At 27.3% G+C, this 25,083-nt stretch overlaps 1 protein-coding gene across 3 annotated transcripts in view; it reads right to left on the bottom strand.

Moving 5' to 3' along the window:
* Window positions 1–25,083, bottom strand: part of LOC127180653 (protein unc-13 homolog C) — a 167,491-nt gene that overhangs the window by 30,117 nt on the left and 112,291 nt on the right. For 2 of the 3 annotated variants that reach the window (XM_051134831.1, XM_051134830.1), the window contains exons 19-24: window positions 21,675–21,801; window positions 16,445–16,541; window positions 11,969–12,112; window positions 7,659–7,736; window positions 5,233–5,310; window positions 2,746–2,772 (exon numbers count right to left, since the gene is read on the bottom strand). In XM_051134831.1, coding sequence (XP_050990788.1) covers window positions 2,746–2,772; window positions 5,233–5,310; window positions 7,659–7,736; window positions 11,969–12,112; window positions 16,445–16,541; window positions 21,675–21,801 — 551 coding nt within the window. The remainder of the gene's footprint in view (window positions 1–2,745; window positions 2,773–5,232; window positions 5,311–7,658; window positions 7,737–11,968; window positions 12,113–16,444; window positions 16,542–21,674; window positions 21,802–25,083) is intronic. The other variant, XM_051134832.1, reaches the window with a different exon arrangement.

Genomic DNA, 25,083 nt, shown 5'->3' on the forward strand with positions numbered 1-25,083 from the left:
CCCGTAAGTAATTATTATTTATGTATGAAACTTAATGGATTTTTAAGAGAAAACATGTGTGAGGATTTAAAAGTATCAGAAATGAGGGAGGTCTGACTGACTCATAGCGGGAGCCATAATTAGAGGCAGATTTGTGCTAAATCATGGTCTAAAAGTGCTTTAAGAAGTGAAATATTAACATAAGTTATAGCTAAATTCATTATATTCTAATTAGGCTCTCAATTAGGGAATCACGATGTGAAATTGTACAAAAGATTACTGTAGTATACCGCACCTGTGGTCTACATCATATCGCTAATTAGCAGATAACGGGCCATCAGTTCGTCCGCGGCTGTAGTTCGCGGTTATTCCCCCGCGGCAGCCTGACGGACAGCGGCGTGAACGCTAGCGCTATCGTGGCTAACTTTGACTCCCGCAATTAATTTTTCTTGGACAGTTCGGGATCTTTTATTTATAAATCCATGATAACGAGCCACTGTAATTACATTTTTCTTTCAGTTGGCTAATTGCTTTGGGAACGGTGGCGCTGCCAGAGCAGGCAGGGTTATATTTGGAGCGGTTCGCTTTTACTTCCTCAGAAGGAATTGGAGGTTCACGAAGGAAGCAGAATTCATAAATTAGTCACACTTTCAAACAGCTGGACTCTAAAGATGCAGTGCAATGCGAAAGTGATTTAGACCATTGTTATGCTCCAAAAAAACATCATAAAAGCGTTATATATGTGATATTTTGGACCTAAATTTACAGTGTGTTCCTCACACAAAGATGTCATATGACTTGCAATATATGCATGAGAATATATACATGCGTACTTTTATGATTCTTTTAAGATGCTGTTTTGTCATTTTTGGAGCATGCTCATTATTCATTTACACTGCACGGAAGAAAAATCATTCTTGCAAAATTTTCTTTTTCTGCTTCACATAAAAAAAGAAAGTTATACAGGTTTGAAACAGCACACTTAAACAATTATTTAGGCCTAAATTTAAGATTTATGCCTTTGAATTGAATTGCACGGATTAGATTGTTTTAAACATAAACTAATTAACTGAATGTGATGTTTATTTGTCAGTCTTATACTAGAATTGACATAGTATTAATAAACTTTTTATCAGATTTCTATATTTATCATCAGTTAATTTTTTAATTCTCATATATTTTAACTAAATGAATATTGCTTGTTTTATGACTAGACATTTTTTTCATAATTTTTAACTGAAAATATATGCATCACAGTAAGTTAATTCATACATAGCAAAAAAGCCAAAATATATATTTATATATAATATATATGTCAAATATATATGTTATGGAGTGAAACTCTATAAAATATATATTGAAATTGAAAATATATACCAGTATATATTTTAAAATGTATTTCAAGGGCAAGGAAATATTTTCTAAATATATAAAAATATATAAATTATATATCAAAATTAAATATATAATAAATTATATATAAAAACAATATAAAATTTTTCTTATAGTAGCCTACATTTAGGCTAAATGCAAATGCAGATCAAAACTAGATTTAATATTTAATAATATTAATAATTAATATTAATAATTACTAATTTAATGATTTAATAATGTTTAATTTGTTATATATATAGTGTGTGTGTGTGTGTTCTTTGTTGATTTTTATTTAAATGTTTACACGTTATAGACAAAGTTTTTCTTCAAATGTGGCATATGAGAATGTATTTTTATTGGACTGAAATTTATAGGGCAAAATATACTTATTTTGAAAATGTATTTTTCAAAAATATATATATATATTTTTAAAGTATTTTTTTTAATATATAAAAAAAAGCAAAAATATATTAGCAAAAATACATTTACAAAACATATTTGATCATTTTTTGTGGAAGCCTGTTTCCGCCAATGAATAAAAAATTAAAAAGGTTATTGCGACTTTTTATCTCACAGTTCTGACTTTCTCACAAATGTGAATTTTTATCATGCATATCTGAATTTTTTCTCACAATTGTGACCTTTTTTCTCAGAACTGTGAGATGTAAGCTTGCAATTATAAATAATAAGGTCCAATTTTGAGGGGAAAAAAATATAGTGAGTTTATATCTCACAATTCTGATGTAATAACTTGCAATTGCATGCTATAAAGTAGAAAACTCACAATTCTGAGAAAAAAGTCACAAATACCTTTTTTGATTTTTTTAATCAGTGGCGGAAACAGGCTTCCATAATTTTCTGTATATTTAGATATACATTTAAATAAATAAATAAATACAACATACATTTTATATGCAATTTAAATACATAAATCTTAAATTTAGCACTACTTTTTTGTGCATCAGGGTGAATAAATAATGACAGGTTGTTCATTTTTGGCTGAACAATCCCTTTATAATTGAGTATTAGCAGCCTCAGTTATTAGTGAGGTTTCATGCCAGGAATCTCGAGCAGGTGCAGCATGCTCTTGAGGGGGCGAGACAGGAAGTAAGAGAGACAGGAAGTGAGGCTTTTCAATGGGTGTGAGAGTGCTCGTGCTGCTCAAACGCGGCCTGTTAAACCGGTCACCCGGGATGAATTAGGACCGTACACCACAGCCAGAATTCACAACTAGAGAGCAGATTCATCATTTGCCGTCATTTAATGTTGCTCCAAACAGAAAGACGGAAGGTCTTACAGGCTTGGAACGACACAAGGATGAGTAAATGATGACAGAATTCTGGCTGTAGAGCAGCGGCCTATAGAGATGTTAGAGGAAACCTGTCCACACACCTTGCAGAAGACCACAGTCCCTTCCTCCTGGTGCAAGAGCCCAGAGGAGACGGGAACGACAAGAAACAAGGACATTGTCATAGTTGGAGAGAACAGAGAGAAGAATCACAACACGCATGCACAATTCACACGGGATGTTAAGTTGCGTTCACATCATGCGGAATTATCGTAATTATGAGGAATCATTTGGAATCATTTGTTTCTATGGCAACACTGGAAGTCAGATGGATTCATGCATATGTGGCTTATTTCTAATAGGTTTGGAGAATAGAGAATCGTTTTTTTAAATTAACGGTTCTGTTAATGAATAGCTCACCCAAAAATGAAAATTAGCTGAAAATATACCCACCCTTAGGCCATTCAAGATGTAAATGAGTTTGTTTCTTTATCAGATTTGGAGAAATGTAGCATTACATCATTTGCTCACCAATGGATGTGAATGGGTGCCGTCAAAATGAGAGTCCAAACTGCTGATAAAAACATCACAATAATCCACAAGCAATCCACATCCAGTCCTTCATGAGAAAACAAAAGCTGCATGTTTGTAAGAAACAAATTCATTATCAAGGCGTTTTTTAATTAAAATACAAGCCCATAATCCATAATAACGCTTCCTCCAGTGAAAAAGTCATCTGGTCTGAATCAGGAGAGAAATCTGCACAGATTAAGCACTGTTTACAAGCCTAAACAGTGTAAAGAAAACAAATATGTGGATGGATTTTGATGTGAGAGACAACAGGAGATGGACATCATCACTGAAGGAAGTGTTTTTTTGGATTATGGATTCATAATATTTTAGCCAGAAGCAACAGTTTAAAGTGAAAAAAAACATCTTAAAGATGGATTTGCTTCTTATAAACACACAGTTTTTGACTTATTATAAGACGTTAAATGATGGAGTGGATTGGTGTGTATTATTTGTGTATTATAATGATGTTTTTTATCAGCTGTTTGGACTCTCATTCTGACGGCACCCATTCACATCTATTCTTAGAAACATGCAGCTTTTGACTGTATAAGACGTTAAATGATGGAGTGGATTGGTGTGCATTATTTGTGGATTATTGTGATGTTTTTATCAGCTGTTTGGACTCTCATTCTGACGGCACCCATTCACATCCATTGGTTAGCAAGTGATGAAATGCTATTTCTCCAAATCCGATGAAGGAACAAACTCATCTACATCTTGGATGGACTAAAGGTGAGTAAAATTTCATCAAATTTTCATTTTTTTTGTGTGATCTATTCTTCAAATTATTTTTGAATAGTTTTTGTTTTGAAAAGATTCAAAAATCTGGTCTCAACTCATATTGATTTAAATCAGTTTAATGATTCACTGACTGAATCACTCAGAGAAGTAATCATTATAAATCATTACTTTAGTTAAAACATAAATTGAATATTATTCAAAATGATTAAAATAATAATTTTTGATTGTTGATGTATTTTGTGAGAAGTGTGTGATTTCTGAATGGCTGTTAAGACAACGTATAGATAAAGATACACACTCACATTTTTGTCAAAATAAAATAAAATAATAAAATGTTTAATATAACTCAAAATTTTTGAAATGGTATTTGCTGATTGTTACTGTATTTTGTGTATTTAGTGTGTAATTTCTGAATGGCTGTTCAGAAAATGTATAGAAAAAGATACACATTCAGTTTTTCATAATTTTGTCCTAATAAATGGAAATTAATTTAAATTAAAATAACAAAATAAATATGATGAATATGATTGAGAAAAAACGAATTAAAAGAGTGCATTAGAATGTGCATTATGAATATTTTCAAGACAATGCAATATTTTCAAATTGTTGTTTTTCATTGTTTTATTGTTACAAATTATTGTTCATGTTCTTGTTATGCATAATTATATATACTATGCATGATTTATTTTGAACATAAAAAATGCATTCGAAAAATATTATAATATTATAGTAATATTATAATATATATAATAATAATAATTATTATTATTATTATAACTAATTATAGTTATTATAACAAAATAAATTAAATTAAAAATTTATTAAATTAAATTAAATTAATTAAAAAAAAGAGTAAAACTGCATTGTTTTTATTTGTATTTGTATTTGTTAAGTATATAATTAGGCCTAATTATTCTTCAGATATTGAAAGGATTATAAATGGAATCATAAAGGAATTACAACTGAACCTAAACCAGAATCATTATCTCCTAATCTTGAGGAAACACAGAAAGGAAAACACAGGCAACTCTGACTACTGTATACAACAACATAGAAAAACATCAGCATGTGTTGATGCAGGAAACTAACCAGCTGCTGAAGTCTGCTGGACCTTGTTGGACCTTCTAGTTGCAACTAATTAGACTCATAATGACGGTAATTCAGACATTGGTAAACGCAGCTTTACAGCAAGGGATGTTCAACAGCTTCACTCACACAGACAGTTCGAGGAAAACATTGTTGTGGAGTTTTGCAGTAACACAGATTAGATTACCGACCTGTTTTCCTCCCATGGACTCGAACATCTTCTCCAGCTGAACTCGGAGCTGCTGGATGTTGTTCAAGAGGATACAGGGCTGTCAAGAGAAGAAAGATAGACAAGATATTTCATGACTGATCGATTGTACTGCTTTCCAGATACATTCAGTCTTCAAAACCCTCCGCCCGGCTAATGCAAGGAGACGTTTGTACTGGAAGACTTCTGTGAATATATACACAGCGCATCGATTCGTCTCAACGCTGATCGTTGATTTTGCACAACTTACTTTACCATTGGCTGTAAATCTGAATTTCATTATGTAAAAATCTATGCCTCTGCCTCCACAGAAAATTGGGAAAATTACACAATTGAGTTGTATTTAATCACTCATTTCCTTCTGAAAATACATGAAAGTAGCACAGTAACAGTTGTCATAATGTTTCTTTATATCTAAGAATATTTATAGTCAGTTGTTTTTTGTTATAAAAAATTCTAAATCTATATACTAATATACTATATACTAAACTATATAGAGACATCATTAAAATAAACTACAACTGAAATAATAACATTATTATTGTTGTTTTGTTGTTGTCGTTTATGTTTTTTATGATTTGACATTTTATGATATAAACAAATAAAAATGCAGAAAAATATAAATATAAAAGAATTAATATCATATAATAATAATAACTATTATTATAAACTAAAATGTGTATAATAATAATAATAATAACAACAATTATTATAATAATTATTATTTTTGATTATTATTATTATATAATTTTGGGGGGTTGACGTTATACATAATTATACATATTCTGCATAATTAATTTTTTATGATTTTGAGGATAAACTAATAAAAATGCATTAGAAAACATAAATAAAATAGAATTAATATAATATAATAATGATAATATATATTAATAATATATATTTAAATATGATAGAAATATAATAATGTACTGATTATTATTATTCTAAACTAAAATGTGTATATTAATAATAATAATAATTATTATTATTATTATAGTTATTATTATTATTATTATTATATCATATTATATAAAATTCAAATATTACTATTTATTATAAAAAATAATAGAATAATAGAAATATCATAATACAATAATGATATTAATATTACAAACTAAAATTCATATAATAATAATAAATAAGATTGTAATAATTATAATATTATTGCAAATATTTTTATAGTTATGATTAATATTATTGTTATTATTATACATCATATTACATGTTATTTATTATTATTTATTTTTTTATGATTTTGGTAAAAAACAAATGAATAGAATGCCCATTATAAATATATTTAAGAATATTCAAAATATGTATTATGTACAATGACATTTATAATTGAAAATTTATAAAAACATAACTCAATAGCCAGGTTGATGGTAAATTAACATTTAAGATGACCTTTAGACTTCAGAAATGACAAAAGGGACAGACCCAGGTTCCTCCAGGTAAGGCGCAATGCACTCTGGGTAAAAAGTGTCCGTTACAGTAAATGTCAAAAAAGCAGATTTGTGTTGACACACAGATAAACTAGAGATCCGGCAGTCCAAACGCTCTTGTAAAAACGTCCCATGAGTTAATTGGATGGGTAGGAGTGCGTAATTAACGCAGGAGTCCATAAGCTAATTAAAACTGGCTCTTCCTGTCTGCTCCGGCACACTTCCTAAAGGTCACATGTCAGCCGTGTGACAAATAGGTGTGAAACTCCGAAACGAAAATTCGAAGACGTTGCGCTGGGAACGAGGGAACATGGCCTCTCTGACAAGAGCTGGTGATTTCACACAGTCGTAAATTTAATTCAAGACAATGTATATAAACTCCGTTGAGCTGATTTATGGGCGTCGGTGCGTTTAAAGATGTAGATATTCTTAGGATGAACCGAGCTGTCAATTAAGCGATGGATGAGCCCCGAGGAGCGGCTCTATCCTCCGAGACCGAAACAGAGATATGTCTTTAATTACCGGCCGCGTGATTGTCTCTCTGTGGTCCTGTCACGGCTCTTAAAAGATACATCTGTCTTTCTTCCCACCGCAGACGTCCTGTGTGCCAAGCTTTTATAATCATTACAGGAAGACATGGTGAAAATTCAAGGTAGAACAAAAGCAGCTCTGAGTTAGCGCAGCGAACGCTGTCGTTCTACACAAAGAACGGAAAGTTGAAAGCGCACAGCGAGGAGACGAGGACGCCAGAAGGTCTCGCGCTTTATTTGTCGGAAACCAAAGGAACAGTCTGCCGGTCGGACAATCAAAGTCGACTTTAATGTCTCACTATACGTCTCCGGTATAATCTGATCAAGCATGTTCGGACACTCGCAGGGTCGTGACTTTAAAATGCACTGAGATTTTATGACAAAGCAGTTTTGAGTGTGTGTGTGTGTGTGTGTAAACCTGCTGTTTATAGACTCACCACTTTCTCCTTGCTCAGGTGGTTGCTGAAGTCTTTAGAGATGATTGCAGCATACTGGAGAAGAACTTTATTTATGGTCTGGACAGAGAATAAAATGTAGATTATTATAAATTATAAAAAAAACAGTAGCTTAACTTCATGAAAGCAACAAGCTGGATGCTGTATGTGTTAGTTCTGTAAATACTGAAAGTAAAACATACGTGCAATCACTACCAATCAAAAGTTTGGTCTCAGTAAGCATTTATTTGATCAAAAATATAGTAAAAATGTGAAATATTATTACAATTTCAAATAAGTGTTTTTTATGTGAATATATTGTAAAATGTAATTTATTTCTGTGATCAAAGCTAAATTTTCAGAATTGTTACTCCAGTCTTCAGTGTCACATGATCCTTCAGAAATCATTCTAGTATGATGGTTTGCTGCTCAAGAAACATTTCTGATTATTATTAATGTTAAAAACATTTATTATTTTTTAAATTATTATTTTTTTATTTTAATATTTTAATGCTTAATATGTTTGTGTAAATATGTTTTTTTTTCAGTATTCTCTGCTAAATATAACAGCATTTATTTGAAATTGGAATCTTTTCTAATATTATGAATGTATAAAATAATGTTAACAAAAAATAAAAATTTGGGGGTCAGTAAGATTTTGTTGTTTTTAAATTTTATTTTACTTTATTTTATTATTTTATTTTATTGTATTTTATTTTTTATAATTTTTATTTTATTATTTTATTTTATTGTATTATTTTTTTTAATTTAATTTTATTGTTTTAATACTTTCAATTCAGCAAGGCATTGCATTGATCAAACGTGAAAGTAAAAATATTTCTATTTTGAACAAAAATGTTCAAACCTGTCAGGATTTATTTTGTAATTATTTTATAATGAATTCAAAAGAACAGCTTTTATCTGAAATAGAAATATATTTTTAAATATTATAAATATCTTTACTGTCACTTCTGATGCATTCTTCCTGAATAATAAGTGTTAATTTCTTTCAAAAAATGCAAATCAAAAATTAAAATGAAACAAAATAATGTTAAAAAAAAAATTAAAACGTGGGGTCAGTAAGATTTTTTTTTTTTAAATGGTGACTTTTAATGGTTATTTTTATTATACTTTATTTTATTTTATTATTATTTTTATTTCATTATTTTATTTTATTATTAAATTTTATTGTTTTAATACTTTCAATTCAGCAAAGCATTACATTGATCAAACGTGACAGTAAAAAGATTTTTATTTTAAACCAAAATGTTCAAACCTGTCAGGATTTATTTTGTTATTATTTTATAATGAGTCCAAAACAGCTTTTATTTGAAATGGAAATATTTTTTTAATATTATGAATGTCTTTACTGACACTTTCAATTAGTTTAATGCAAAAAAGCAAAAAAAAAAATTAAATAAAAATAAATAAATAAAAATAATAATTATTAATATTATAAAATAAAATTTGTATAACAATAACAATAATATTAATATCATACAATATGATATAATATTTAAATAATACTACCTTAATATTGCAATAATTATTACAATATTATTATAATTATTATAGGTATGATTAATATTATTGTTATTATTTTACATCATAGTATATATTATTATTTATTTTTTAGGATTTTGGTGAAAAACACATTAAAAGAATGCATTAGAATGTCTATTATGAATATTTCTAAGAATATTTAAAATATGTTACATGTGTAAAATGACATCTATAATTGAAAATGTTACAATAAAATGGACAAAATAAAATTAAATTAAATAAAACAAAAAAACAAAAAAAAATAAAAAAATAAAACAAAATGGACAAAATTAAAAAAATAAAAATAAAATAAAAATCACAATTGTACAAAATTGTAGACTGTGTGACAACATGTGTGCTTGCATCCATCAAAAAAGTATGGGAATTTTGAGATTAGCAACCTGGAGCCAAGGCAATACAGTAACACTCTTAATACATTCATAAATATGCAAAAAAGTAAATGAGTTCCATAATGATATGCGTCTTGTAAGGCCGCCATAATAGATTTCTCATGTCAAGTTTGCATAAAGTAATCAATGCCTCCTACAAGACCCTTTACCCATAATCCTGTGAGAGGCGCGCTGCTCTCTCTTTCTTTCTCTCTCTGCCCTTCGCAGTTCATTTGCATTCAGACATTTATAATAGGAAAATATATTAGCTGGCCTGAAATCTCTTAGTAGTAAGTAGAGATGTGTTATTTTAAGTTAAGCTTCACTATTGCTATAATTGCATATATGTTTAGTTCCAGTATATTGTGGCTTCACAGTGAGAAAACCACTAAAAATCTTGTTTTTGATTTTTAATTATCTTGTCTGTTGTTCAGCATTACAGTCAGTGGTTTTTATGACTGTTCCTCCCGGTTCAGTTTGTGTATTGCTCGAATATGACGGCTCTATTGTGAGGAACCAATAAAGCAGTTGAAGTGTAGATGTCCGTGTGTCTCGTCAAACATTCGGCTCTGACAGAAATGATTTACCATCAATCTCAAATGTTCCTGTTAAGCTTCTACACGCAGCCGCTCAAACATTACACTTTCATACACACATAGTGTGATGTTTAGTGTTAATCCACTCAGTGCAAACCTAAACTACGCCTTCATTAAATCCATCTTCATCTGAACCCTGTCACTTCCTGCTAGAGGTGATTAGATTTTCACAGCTCATAAGATGCGTAAAACACTGTAAATAGTAAGTAAACACTTGCTCCTGGTGATTTCAATTAATTCCTTAAAGTTGATGTTAAAATACTGTTAATATTCAGAGACGACTATAAGCCATGGTTTGAAGTCAGTAAGATATTTTTAAAGACATAATGATGCATTAAATGAATCAAAAGTGACAGTAAATACATTTATAATGTTACGAAAGATTTCTATTTAAAAAAAATAATAATAATTTAAGTATCCTGAAAAACAAAATGTATCAACACATGTATCAAATGTTTCAACATGTTTTGAGCAGCTGAAAATTCAGCTTTGATCACAGGTATAAATTACATTTTAAAATATATTCACATAGAAAACAGCTAACAGTTTAAATCACAATAATATTTCATATTTTTACAGTATTTTTCAAATAAATGCAGCCTTGGAGAGCAAAAGAGACTTCTTTTAAAACATAAAAAAAATCACTATTGTGCAAAATAAGATTTGTTTATTACATTTTTATTTGTATTTTATATTATTTACTTTTATTCAGATATAATAAATGCTAATATTTAAAATTAATTTTCAATACCCTTCAAAAGATTGGGGTCAATATATATATTTTTTTTAATTTATATTTCATTTTATTTACTTTTTGAAAGAGAGGAACTTAATATTTTTAAATTACATTTTAAAATATATTCACATAGAAAACAGCTAATTTAAATCACAATAATATTTCACATTTCACATCACAAACATTAAAAAATCATACCAACCCAAGTTTTTTAAGCAACACTATGGTGCTTTAAAATAAGATTTTTTTATTACATTTTTTATTTATATTTTACTTTTATTCAAATATTTAATATTCATTTTCAATTAGAATTTTATATAATTACATATTCATTATCTTATTACATAATACCGTTCAAAAGATTGGGGTCAGAAAGAAGATTTATTTTTTTATTTATATTTTATTTTATTTACTTTTTGAAAGAGAGGAACTTCATATTTTTATTCACATATAATAAATGCAAATATTTAATATTAATTTTAAAATTAGAATATTACAACATTATTACATAATATTACATAATTACATATCGATAATAATCAGAAATGTTTTGAGTAGCAAATCAGCATATTAGAATAGACAACAGCTATTTTAAATCACAATAATATTTCACATTTTTACAGTATTTTTGATCAAATAAATGCAGCCTTGGGGAGCAGAAGAAACTTCTTTTAAAAATATTTGCAAATAAAAAACCACAGCAAAACCCTTGTTTTTTTAGCAACACTATGGTGCTTTCAGGCAATGCAAGACTGTATTTTTTTCTGTTTTAAAACTCTTCTCCATCATTTGTTCATCATTTTATGCTCTCAGCTGCCTGGCAACTGTACGACACCCTTCAGTTCGAGTAATAATGCTTGGCGGAAGAAGCATGTATTGTGCTTATTACTGTTAATACATGCAATTGTTGGTCTCTTCTTTTATCATGCTGCCACTGACTGTGAGGTGCACAGATTTTACACGTTTAAGTGGGTTTTACTGTGCTGTGCATTGTAAAATCACCAAAGCACAGTATCGAGGGACATCTTTTCTCTTCTGATTCCGTCTTACCTTTGCAAACCTGCGCATGAAGTGAGCGAGAGCTTGAGGGTTCGGACACTCCAGCTTCTTGATGATCTCAAAGCTTTGGTTGAGCTGCGTGAACACGTCCACCACCGAGCAGGAGAAGAGAGCGTGTTCTGACGTCTGCTGGAACTGCAAACAAAACACCGCAAACAAAGCATTAACGATCACAAGAATTTACAATAGTTTCAGCATTTGCTACATACTGTAAATAAGAAAACGTTTTACAACCATTAAGTTGTAATATGGTTCTTCAATGTGCTAGTGTTTCAAGGATCCCAGAATGGCTTTATTTCTTCCTTTGTTTATAGAATATGCCACCCAAACATGAAATTGAATTAACTTTAAACCTTCATTTTATTAATTTATTTTATTTTATTTTATTAATTAAATTAATGAATTATTTTCAATTCAGCAAGGCATTAAAATGTTCAAAAGTGACATTTATAATGTTACTTAAGATTTATATTTGTTATTATTTTATAATCAGTGGCTGACTGTACTTTATCACACTTGCAAAAATAGGATGCAAATATTTAATATTATTTAAACTGATAATAAAAATAAGTTTAATATTTAATGTTATTACATAATATTACATAATTACATATTTAATATCACATATTTATTATATAATATCATTTAAAAAATAGTCAAAAAATACTCAAGAAGATTAGTCAATAAGATTTTTTTTGAAAGAGAGAAATTAATATTTTTATTTATACATATTGAATATTTAATATTAATTATAAATTACATTTAATATTTTATTTTTATTAAATGTTTTATGTTTAATTTTATTTACTTTTTGAAAGAGAGGAATGTAATATTTTTATTTACATATAATAAATGCAAATATTTAATATTAATGTTAAATTAGAATAACACATTACATTTAATGTTATTACATAATATTACATAATTACATATTTATTATCTTATTAAATAATAATGTTTAAAAGATTGGGGTCAATAAGATTTTTTAAATTACATTTTTTAATTTATTTTTTACTTAATTTATTTTTGAAATAGAGAAATTAGTACTTTTATTCATATATATTGAATACAAATATTTAATATTGATTTAAAATTATAATAAAAAATAAATTTGATATTTTTTTATATTTATTGTTATTACAAAATATTACATATTTACATATTTGATATCTTATTACATAATAGCGTTTATGTAATTGGGGTCAATAAGATTTTTTTATTCCATTTTTATTTATATTTTATTTACTTTTTGAAAGAGAGAAACGTAATATTTTTATTCACATAAAATAAATGCAAATATTTAATATTTTTAAACTAGAATAAAAATTACATTTAATATTTAGTATTATAACATAATATTACATAATTACATATTTATTATCTTATTACATAATACCACTCAAAAGATTGGAAGCCAATACGATTTTTTATTACATGTTTTATTTATATTTTATTTTATTTTTTTTTTTGAAACAGAGATGTTAATACTTTTATTCATATATTTGGAATGCAATTATTTAATATTAATGTCAAATTATAATAAAAGAGAGGGCAATTAATTTTTTATTCCATTTTTATTTATATTTTATTTCATTTATTTTTTGTATAAAAGTAAAAAAAAATACTTTTAATATTTAATGTTATTATATTTTATTTTATTTATTTTTTGAAACAGAGACGTTAATACTTTTATTCATATATTTTGAATGCAAATATTTAATATTAATTTCAAATTATAATAAAAGAGAGGGCAATGAATTTTATTCATATATGTTAAATGTGAATATTTAATAATAAATTAAAATTATAATGAAAGAGAGGGAAATTAATACTTTTGTTCAGAATGAATAAAAATACATTTGTGATGTTACAAAAGATATAATTAGAAAACACATACATGCTGTTATTTTCAACTTTCTGTTCATCAAACAATCCTAAAAATAAAATGCATCATAAAATGTAGTTTTCACAAAAACACTGCCAACACATATTGCAGCCTAACTGTTTTCAACATAATAATAATCAGAAATGTTTATATCAGAATGATTTCTGAAGGATCATGTGACACTAAAGACTAGAGTAATGATTCAGCTTTTAAATTCAGCTTTGATCACAGCAATCAATGACATTTTAAAGCAGTTATTTTAAACCGTAATAATAATTCACACAATATTGGTTCTTGATAAGAAGAGCTGAAGCTCAGACGCTGCCAGGAAGCCCTTAAGACGTTTTTTAGCAGCCTGCGCTGGTATGATTCACAGCCGTTGGGAATGCCTGCCAACATAACCTATGACACAATTAACCTACGCTTCTGTCCTTACTCTCCAGGCGCTTCTGCCAGCAAACACAAGCCTAATAATCATTAGACAATTAACTGAGAGTGCTGCTCCATTAGCATCTTAATGTAGAGTTGAATCTCTCAAGACTTGAACCCGGGTGCAGCTAAACATCTAAACACAGTTAGCAACCCGTTCCGCTCATGTCATCCCAGCACCGGCGCTGCCTACAAATAAACCGTGAACGGCAGGGGGAAAAACACACACACACACACAAAAACACTAATCACTAAAACACTAAACACGTTCATCACGCCACTGGCCGATATTAAAGGACTAAATGATTTGTGTTTTTTAGGTGAAAGCAATTAGCATATGCAACCAATCTCGCCGCTCATTTGTTTTTCGCCAGCGAGGGGAACGCTCGATGAATGTGTGTTTCTGTGCTTGTGTACAGTAACCGCAGCTCATATTCACATCACAAGCATTTGTTATTTCACAAACGCTCTTCAGCCTAAAGCTCTCAATTTAACACTTTATCCAAACGTCTAATTTCATTCCTCGTGTCGGTGCTGTGAGGAAAACACCTGCACTTATCTAGAAATTCACAGTGCAAGTGTCATAAAAGAGAAAGATATCTCTAATATTCTTGTTTATTGAAACTGAAATTGTTATAAACGTGTTCAAATGCTGTCTTGAACTGAAGAATAAATGTTTATAAAATGAACATGAAAGACACTATAATAATGTTGACTTTAGTAAGGAGTTATCTGATTAAAAAATGAAACAAAAACTCAACTAATTAAGTGTTGAATAAAAATAAATAAATAAAAACACAAGCATATAATAAAAACTAAACTGAAATAAAATTAGAAGAGAAATAAAAATAAATAAATCTAAATATTGTATTATTATTATTATTATTATTAATACTCTTATTTATACTATGATTATTTAATTTAATTTAATTTAATTTAAATTAATTTAATTTTCCATACATGCGCTTTTGCTACTTTTATTACTTGCATTTATTACTTTTTTAAAAATATTTTTAATTTTTTTTTTTGGTTACTGTTATTTTTGTATTTTTGTTTTTTTTTTTTTTTACAGTTTTTATTTTGTTATTTTACTAATACAATTTACTAAAAAGTTATTTAATGGTTAACGGTAATTTAAAGTAATTTTAATGGTAATTTAATGATAATTTAAAGTAATTTTAATTGCCAAATAATAAAAAACAAACAAAAAACAAAAAACAAAACAAAAAAATGACAGGGAGCAGTAAGATTTTTTTTTTAATTATTAGATAAAAATAATAATAATAATAATAATAATTATTATTATTATTATTTTTACTTAATTATTATTACTATTATTAATAAATGTAATAATATTATTTTCCAAACTTAATTTCATAACCTAATTTAATTTAAATTTAATTTAAATAATTTCAATATTTATTAAGACAATTTACTACAACTAAATTACCAGATTTTTATTATTACCATCATTATTATTATTAATAATAATAATAATGATAATAATAATGATACTATTAGTATTTTAAAGTTTTATTCAATTTAATGTTTCATACATAAAATACATACTTCTAAAGTATTTATTTATTTATTCATTTTTACAAATATTTTGTTACTGTTAATTTCAACATTTACTAATACAATTTACTAAAACTAAAATGTTCAGAAATGATCAAAATGATCAAAATCATAATTAAGGTGAAACTGTGAATGTTGATTGTGCAATTTATTATGCATGCATTTGTGTCCTGATGATAAATAATAGTAAATAGCTTGCCAAAAAAATACTCATTTAACTGGTTTATGAGAAGAAAGGTGACATTTCCCATTATTGTAAATGCAGAATGAGACTGATTAATACAAAAATGAAGCATCAATCACACAAAAACACTAAAAAGTGTCCCGTCTTTGTTGGGATGTTAAAGCAAGAGTGAGAAATAAACTTAACCAGTGCATTTACTTTATCCTGACGGTCATAATTATAATTTTAAAACTTATAAGTAGGAACCTCGCAGGAGCTCTTCATAAAAGCAGAAAAGAAATGCAGCGTTTAGTGTTAATGTGAGTTTAGATGGTAACGGCGCCGTTAGACTGTTTGCCAATTCACAAATGAAAAGCTCTACTGAAGCAACGTAACAATGCGAAAAACTCACCCCATCTTTTTTATCTCTCTCTAGAGCTCCGTTGAGGAAATCCATCGCTACATCTTCATTTTCATCCAACCACTGGATAACAAACGGCTCGAACCACCTGCAGAGAGAGAAGACAACACAACACAGTCAGAGAAAGCCTTCAGATCCAACAACACACGCTGAAACTGCAAAAAAGGGGCCGTCACATATTGTTCTGGTCTTCAGATATGGTCCATCTTGTGGGATTTTTATATAAAAAATAAAACATAAATAAAAATGCATTGAATCTAAATAGCAATATATAAAAAAGACAATAAAGTACATAAAATTAATTTAAAAAGAAAATAAAACCAAAACAAACAAACAACAAAATGACAAAATCCCAAAAGACTAAAAATTTCACAAAAATGTCAAAAATAAATAAATAAATAAATAAAATGATTACTGCTAAATTTAGATATTTATACAGCAAAATAAATAATATTTATACTGTTAAAAAAATTATTAAAATATTTTTGTTAAATGAAATAAAGCTGAAATAAAATAAAATATAAATATTAGATTGAACAAATTAGAAAAAAAATAGAAATGCTGCTTTGAAGCACTACAAAAGATTAACTGTAAATAAAAATATTAATTAAAAATAAAACGGAATAAAAATTTATTAAATCTAAATAATACAAAATAAAAAAGGCAAAAAAGTACATAAAATTAATTCAAAAAGAAAATAAAACCAAAACAAACAAACAAAAAACATGACAAAATCCCAAAAGACTAAACATAAGAACTAAACTAAAAATATTTAAAAAATTACTGCTAACTTTATATATTTATACAGCAAAATAAATAATATTTATACTTAAAAAATTTGTTAATTGAAATAAAGCTGAAATAAATTTAAATATAAATATTAGAATAAAAATAAATATCAGAATATAGAAACAACTAAAGCACTGAAAAAATAACTGAATATAAATAAAAAAATAAAAAATAAAAATAAAAATTTTAAATGTATTAAATACAAACATATATATATATATATAACATATATAAAAACGAACAAAAAGTACATAAAATTTATTTTAAAAAATTAATAAAACCAAAACAAACATGACAAATAAAATATATAAAAATAATACAACTAAAAAATGAAAAAAACAAAAAAAACAAACAAACTTATATATATATATATATTAAAAAATATATAAAGTTAGTGGTTATTTTTTTATATATATAAAGTTTTATATATATAAATATGCATTAGGCAAACAAGCATTGACTCACTGAACATCATAACAGTCAAGCAGAAATGAGACAAATATATTTTTAAAATAAAGTGAAGCACTGCGGACGGCCGGTGGCAGGCAGAATCACACTAACAGCTCTGCTAATGTAATGAACCTCAGCTTGCTGTTTACTCAGATCTGTACGGATTGCAGTAGCTCACTGTTATTGACAGTAATAGGGGAATTAATATGATGGCATTTAGCTTACTATCTTAAATATTGATCTAGATTGCTCTATGCGAAGGTTTGTAACCACACATGCACGGATAAAACCCTGAGTGCCCAGGAACGGAGCAGAGAGAGCAGTCTGACATCCACGAGGTGTAATTTTTACAGTGATTTCTCATTTGCAACATGTCCCTGGATGTCGGGACGACATTTAGCAGATGTTCTTGCCAACATTTATTGGCTTGAATGTATATGTATTCGTTTTTCAGAATTTCATCATGTGCTTTTTCACAAATATGACATTTAAAAAGCAATGTTTTCCAGAGGCGATTTTTCACAGACGGCTCATCAACATACACATGCTTTCTGGGGAGTTTACAATGTGAGATTATGATAATGAGATTACGATAATGAGAATGTGGTTACTAGTGTCTAGTTGCTTAAAAAGAAAAGGTAACAATAAGAAAAAATATAAACAAAAAAAAAATAAAACTGTCGTCTAAAGATTATTAAAAAGATGATTAAAAAGAAATGAATAACAAACAAACAAATAAATAAATAAAAATACAATATGTATCCAATTAAATTATTTATGACAGGCAATATCCATCTGATGAAATAAATAAATAAATGCAATATTCATATGATGATAAATAAACACAGTAAGCATCTGATTAAATTGTGGAAAAATAAAAAAAATAAAAATAAATAAATGCAATATGCATATGATGAAAAATAAATAAATAAATATGCATTTGACGAAAAAAAAAAAAAAAAAATCCAATAGGATTAAATGTAGAACAGGCAATATGTATCTGATTACAAATAAATAAATAAATAAATAAAAAATACAATATGTATCTGATTAAATTATAAATATAACAGGCAATAGGCATCTGACTAAAAATAAATAAATAAATAAATAAATAAATAAATAAAATAAATGCAATATGTATATTATGAAAAATAAATAAATGCAATATCCATATGCAACAAATAAATAAATAAATGTAATATGCATACGATGACCTATAAATAAATAAATAAATAAATGCAATATGCATCTGATTAAAAAAATAAATAAATAACAAACAAACAAATAAAAATACATTATGCATCTGATTATAGTATGTATAACAAGCAATATGCATCTGATGAAAAATAAATAAATAAATGCAATATGCATCTGATGAAAAAAAAAATAAATAAGTGCAATATGCATCTGATGAAAAATAAATAAATGCAATATGCATGATTCAATTACGTGTAACAAGCGATATGCATATGGTGATGAACACATTACATAGTTAATTAATTACTTAATTTAGTTAATTCAAAAAATGCAATATGCATCTGAATAAATAAATTAATTAAGCAATTAATGCAATATGCATTTGATTAAATTGCGTTTAACAGGCAATTTGCATCTGATTACAATGCCTGTTGCAATTACAGTAATGTACTAGCAGGAAAGGTAACTGAAAAAGCTAACTCTGCTGAATACAATACAAAGAATGACGCAGTAATCACAGTATTTTAATAGCGAGAGATAAGTGAGTGATGGGAAACACAGCAAGTGTTTTTAACAGCTAAGAGTTGAGAGAAACGCAGGAAGGTGATGAAAGTGAGGCGGTGAGGAGGATTCCTGTGTGTGTTAAGGATCAGATCTCATCTGACAGGCTGCGCGCTGATGCTGGCATACAGTTAGTTTGTCTTGCTGTACCATGTATAGCCTCCTTTCTAAACCGAAACAAACCTAAAGCTTTAGCATCATCCCTTTGCTGCTTTGCAGATGCTGGCATTTCCTTCAGCAAATGGGAATCTGTATTTTCACTCCTCGTGTCACTTATGTTAATAAATACGCAGGGCGGAGCTGCTCTCGCTCTCACGGCAAAATCAATTCTCCTGGAGGAGATTTTTGATTGACAGCTGTGTGGCTCTTCCCTGATGTCCCGTCCCATCTGTCATCCCGCCTCTCCACGCTCATAACTCACATTAATGAACGAGTGACTTTTTGACAACAGACAGCAGCCAATGAGAGGCCAGCGTGTGCCTGTGGATCCAGGACATATGCATGATGGGTTATGAATGGATGGGTCAACACTCACTGGAAATATGAACCAGGGGTACGTTCAGCAAACTTTGGTTGTGAAAATAATAGTTATTGTAGAAACCAAAAAATATAAATATGAAATCGGAAACTATATTACATGCACTTTTTTCTGAATCAGTGCAAAAATGTAAAAAATGTATAAATAAATAAATACTTTATATATAAATTAAGAAATATAAAGTAGAAAATGAAATGATATGCACTTTTAAAATGTATTTACATTTTTTATTAGATTTAATAAATGTATAAACATAATTATAAATATTATATAAATACACAATATATTGTTATAAACACAAAAATATAGCATTGGTATGTTGTTAATAGTGTAAGGTAACTAGTTCCTCCAACAATATAGAAACAAAAAAAGATGAACCTGAAAGGTATGTGCATTTTTTAAAAATATATATTTATATTATATAATATTGATATTAAAATTTAATTAAAAAAAAACCTAAATTAAGGCAAAAATATTATTATATTTATATAATAAATGTTATTATATATAAATATACTGTCTTTTTATTATTACATTAAATAAATGTTTTTAAATAATTATAAATATTATATATAAATACACTATATATATAAATATATACTGTTATAAACATACAAAAATATAGTATTGGTTTGTTGTTAATAGTAAAAGGTAATTAGTTCCTCCAACAATATAGAAACAAAAAAGAAAAGAAAAGAAAAGAAAACAAAAAAAGATGAAACTGAAAAAAATATTTTCATTAAATTTAATGAAGTATTTTTAAATTTGTATTAAAATTTAATTTAAAAAATCGAAATTAAGGCAAAAATGTTAAAACTGTATAAACTGATTTATACATATTATTATAATTATATAATAATAATGATTATTATTATATAAATATTGCTATTAACATGCTTAAATATACTTCATTTTAATTTTATTTTTTTCTTAATTTTATTATATATAAATATACAATATATCTATATATTGTTATAAACATACAAAAATACAGTATTGGTTTGTTGTTAATAGTGTAAGGTAACTTGCTCCTCCAACAATATAGAAACAAAAAACAAACAAACAAAACAAAACAGAATAAAACAAACAAACAAAACAACAACAACAAAAAAGATGAAACTGAAAAGTATGGGCGCTTTTAAAAATATTTTTAAATTTATATTAAAATTTATTTTAGAAAAATTAAATTAAGGCAAAAATGTAAAACTGTATAAACTGATTTATAAACATTATTATATTTATATAATAAATATTATTATTATTATATATAAATATTGCTATCAACATGCTTAAATATACTTAATTTAGCAAGTAATTCCAGTCTTATAGCAGATATGTTGTAAATGTTATACTTTCCAAGAAATGTACAATTAAATCTTGAAAAGAAATAAAATTAGGATGCTAAATTAGAATATTTGCATTTTAAAATAGTCAAAAAATCATTTTAAAAAAAAGCATTAAAAAAGTCATACAACTTTGTACACTTTTTCTAAATTAATTAAAAACAAATTTTGTTGCTGATGTATGAATGTATGGTATGTATGGTAACTACTTTCTCATGACGTAAACCTGTAAACAGTGTAAACATCAAACGGAACATGATTTTTATTTACATCATTGACTCTCCTCTATTTCAGAAGAAAGTTGAAAACTATGAACGAATGAGAGATGTGAAGGGAGACTCACAGCGAATACTCTGGAGGAATCCCCTTAAAGGAAGGCAGGTCTCGCACGTACTCGTTGTGGAACCATTTGACTTTGAAGTGCAAATTCATGTACTCTGTGCTCTTGCATAAACGATGCTTGTCGTGTTCTGCAAATGAAGGGAGAAAAAAGAGAAATGAAGAGTCATGAGTCAACAGTCATGAGTCATGCACAGAAACATACTTGTGTCTGGAAATATCACCAGCATGTACTAGCCTTAACTAGGAATGACACTAAAATTATTAAATACATTTTTGTCAGTTGAAATAAAGCAATTGAATATAAATATTAGATGGGAGACAAACTATGAAAATGAGAAATGTTGCATTGAACTGAATTTCTAACTGAAATAAGTTTAAGCATTAAAATTACAATAATAAATAAATAAATTAATTTAATTAAATTAAATTAAAATTAAATAAAATAACATTTAATAGTGGGGTTAAAATAGAAAGTAAGTAAATAAATAAATAAACAAATAAACAAAACAAAAAACATTATATTTTTATATTAAAAATATTTATATAATTTATATATTTATATAATATTTAGAAATATTTTATATAACTATAATATATTATATAATATTATAAAAATGTAACTAAAATATCATAAGTATATAATAGCATAGTATATAAAAACACAACTCTTTCTCAGTATTTTTGTTTTACATTTTACATTAAAAATAGGATTTGAAAAGCAGAATAACATAAGATAAGACATTTTTTATATTAAAAAAAATAATATTTTTCAAAATATTTATAAAATGTATATAGTCTTTTATATGATTTATATCATACTTATAAATATTTTATATAATATAATATAATATAATACAATAAAAATTAACAATAATTTTATATAAAGTATATAATAGTATATTATATAAAAAAGGAATAAATTAAAGGGAACACAAATCTTTCTCAGTATTTTTGTCATTTTCCATTGAAAATAAGAATCTAAAAGATTCTTAAATCAAGACACATTGACTTAAGAAGAAAAATGGCATACGATAAAAAGCCTTTTTTTTAATTAATTTATTTATTTTTTAAATAAAGTGAATTTATGATTAAAATGAGCAAATATCTGCCAGTGGCCTCAGAAAAACCACCTTAATTAAAAGAGAAAATAAGTGTTCATTCCTCATTGATATTTGTTATTTTATTTGTTGTTTTAAGCATAAAATCACTTCATTTTGTTCAGTTTCTCCGAAAACAAAACTTCATATCTTCGATTTGCATCTCAAGTAAGTGTATCTTAATGTAAGGATGTTTGGAAATACTCATTTGTTGTGGTGCATTGAACATTTAATGCCATGATGTCATGAATTTAAGACGTTCTGCATCTATTTAAGACATTTTAATTTGTGAAAACATGAATTAAGATGTTTTTAAGACCTGCAGAATCCTTGAAATGATATACTACATTATGCAACCAGCAGAACACCATATCAAAGGAAATTTCACAAATGCAATGCCTGTAATATTTCAAGTGTTTACACAAGACAATGAGATGAAATGAAAGAGCAAATAGTCTCCAAACAAACAACTGTTTTACTTAGAATAACATGTGCAAAGATAAACTGTTTGCAGTAAGATCAGCAACACGTATTAAGCAAGTAAATATGTCAATTTTGCTTTCACATCGACTTCAGCTGCAAAAAAGCATCCTCTGAGCCTAAAACTTTCCCCCGGGAGCTCAAACAACAAGACAAGACAAAGGAGAGTGAAGAAATGCTCAGGGTTTGTTTTGTAAGCGCACACGGCCACGGCGAGTCGAGCTCATCCCGGACTTGTCAGAAAAGATCAAAACACACAAACTTGCCCACCTGTGCGGATACGACACCGACAGACGACCGAGTCTCGGCGGCCTGCTGCGATGTTTGTGATATAGACTCCGACCGGCCACATAATAAAGGTCAGAGAGGATTGTGGGTAACCTACAGCAGCTGCTGTCGCCTGTTAATCCACCCAGCAGACGAGAGCCTGACAGCCATTAGAGGAGGAACGGGAAAGGAGAGCTCAGAAATGACAGTAAGTTAGTTTACTTAACTCCTGCAGTTGTCAAGCACAGGGAATAACATGCAGCTAGTGTGAGGAGAGACGTCAACGTATATACACCGTAACCTCACACTCCCGGTGTGACCGTGAGGATAAATCACCTCTGACTGACACGGAGGACTCGAGTTCATCACGGCAGTGCAGTGCTACCCAAACACAAAACACCAGCAGCCACACTGCAGTTTTCAAATTGTGGTTCCATGACCATATATGGAATACTTGATTGTGATTGGTCAAAATATTTGCATAATGATACTAAACTGACACAGTGATGTTTCTTCTCGTATACACTATCATTCAAAAGTTTGAGGTTGGTAAGGTTTGTTAAAAAATACAGTAAAATTGTGAAATATTATTACAATTTAAAATAACTGATTTTTTGTGAATATATTGTAAAATGAAATTTATTTCTGTGATCAAAGCTGGATTTTCAGCATCATTACTCCAGTTTTCAGCGTCACATGATCCTTCAGAAATATGCAGATTTAATGTTCAAGAAATATTTCTGATTATTATCAATTAAAAAGAGCCTTATTATTATGTTACTGTCTTATTTAATTTTTATTTCTTTATTTAATTTTTATTTTTAATGCTTAAAATATTTGTAAAAACATGACCTTTCTGATTAGAAAAATCTAAAGAACAGCATTTATTTGAAATATAAATATTTTGTAACATTATAAATGTTGTGACTGCCACTTTTGATCAATTTAATGCCTATGTTCTGAATAAAGTATTTAAAAATAAATAAATAACCCACCTTGTATAATGTTAGAATGTGTAATAAAAAAGTTGTAATAAAATAAGATATTAAATATTAAACGTTACTAAAACATTTAATTGATATTACATTTTAAACATTTGAAATTTTATATTAAATATTTACACAATATTAATCAATTATATATATATATATATATTTACACACAATATTCTATTTATTTATGCTTATTTTAATTTTCTATATTTTACTGCTTATATAATATTTGTGGAACAAGTGATTTAGTAAATATTTTGCAACATTATAAATGTTGTTACTGCCACTTTTGATCAATTTAATCCATCTGTTCTGAATAAATTATTTCTTTAAAAGAAAATCTGACTTGGCTTGTCATTTAATGTTTGAATGTGTGAAAAAATAAAAATTAAAAACAAATTGCAATTAAATAAGATACTAAATATTTAACGTTATTTTTTTTAAATTAATATTAGATTTAAAATTTTAAAATAAACATTTACACACAATATTCAACAATAATTTCTGTAAATAAATACATTTATATATAAGTTTATTTATTTATTCATTTATATAATTATTTATATATATATAT

Source organism: Labeo rohita, chromosome 18 (genome assembly GCF_022985175.1).
Source record: "Labeo rohita strain BAU-BD-2019 chromosome 18, IGBB_LRoh.1.0, whole genome shotgun sequence".
Taxonomy (NCBI): Eukaryota; Metazoa; Chordata; class Actinopteri; order Cypriniformes; family Cyprinidae; genus Labeo; species Labeo rohita.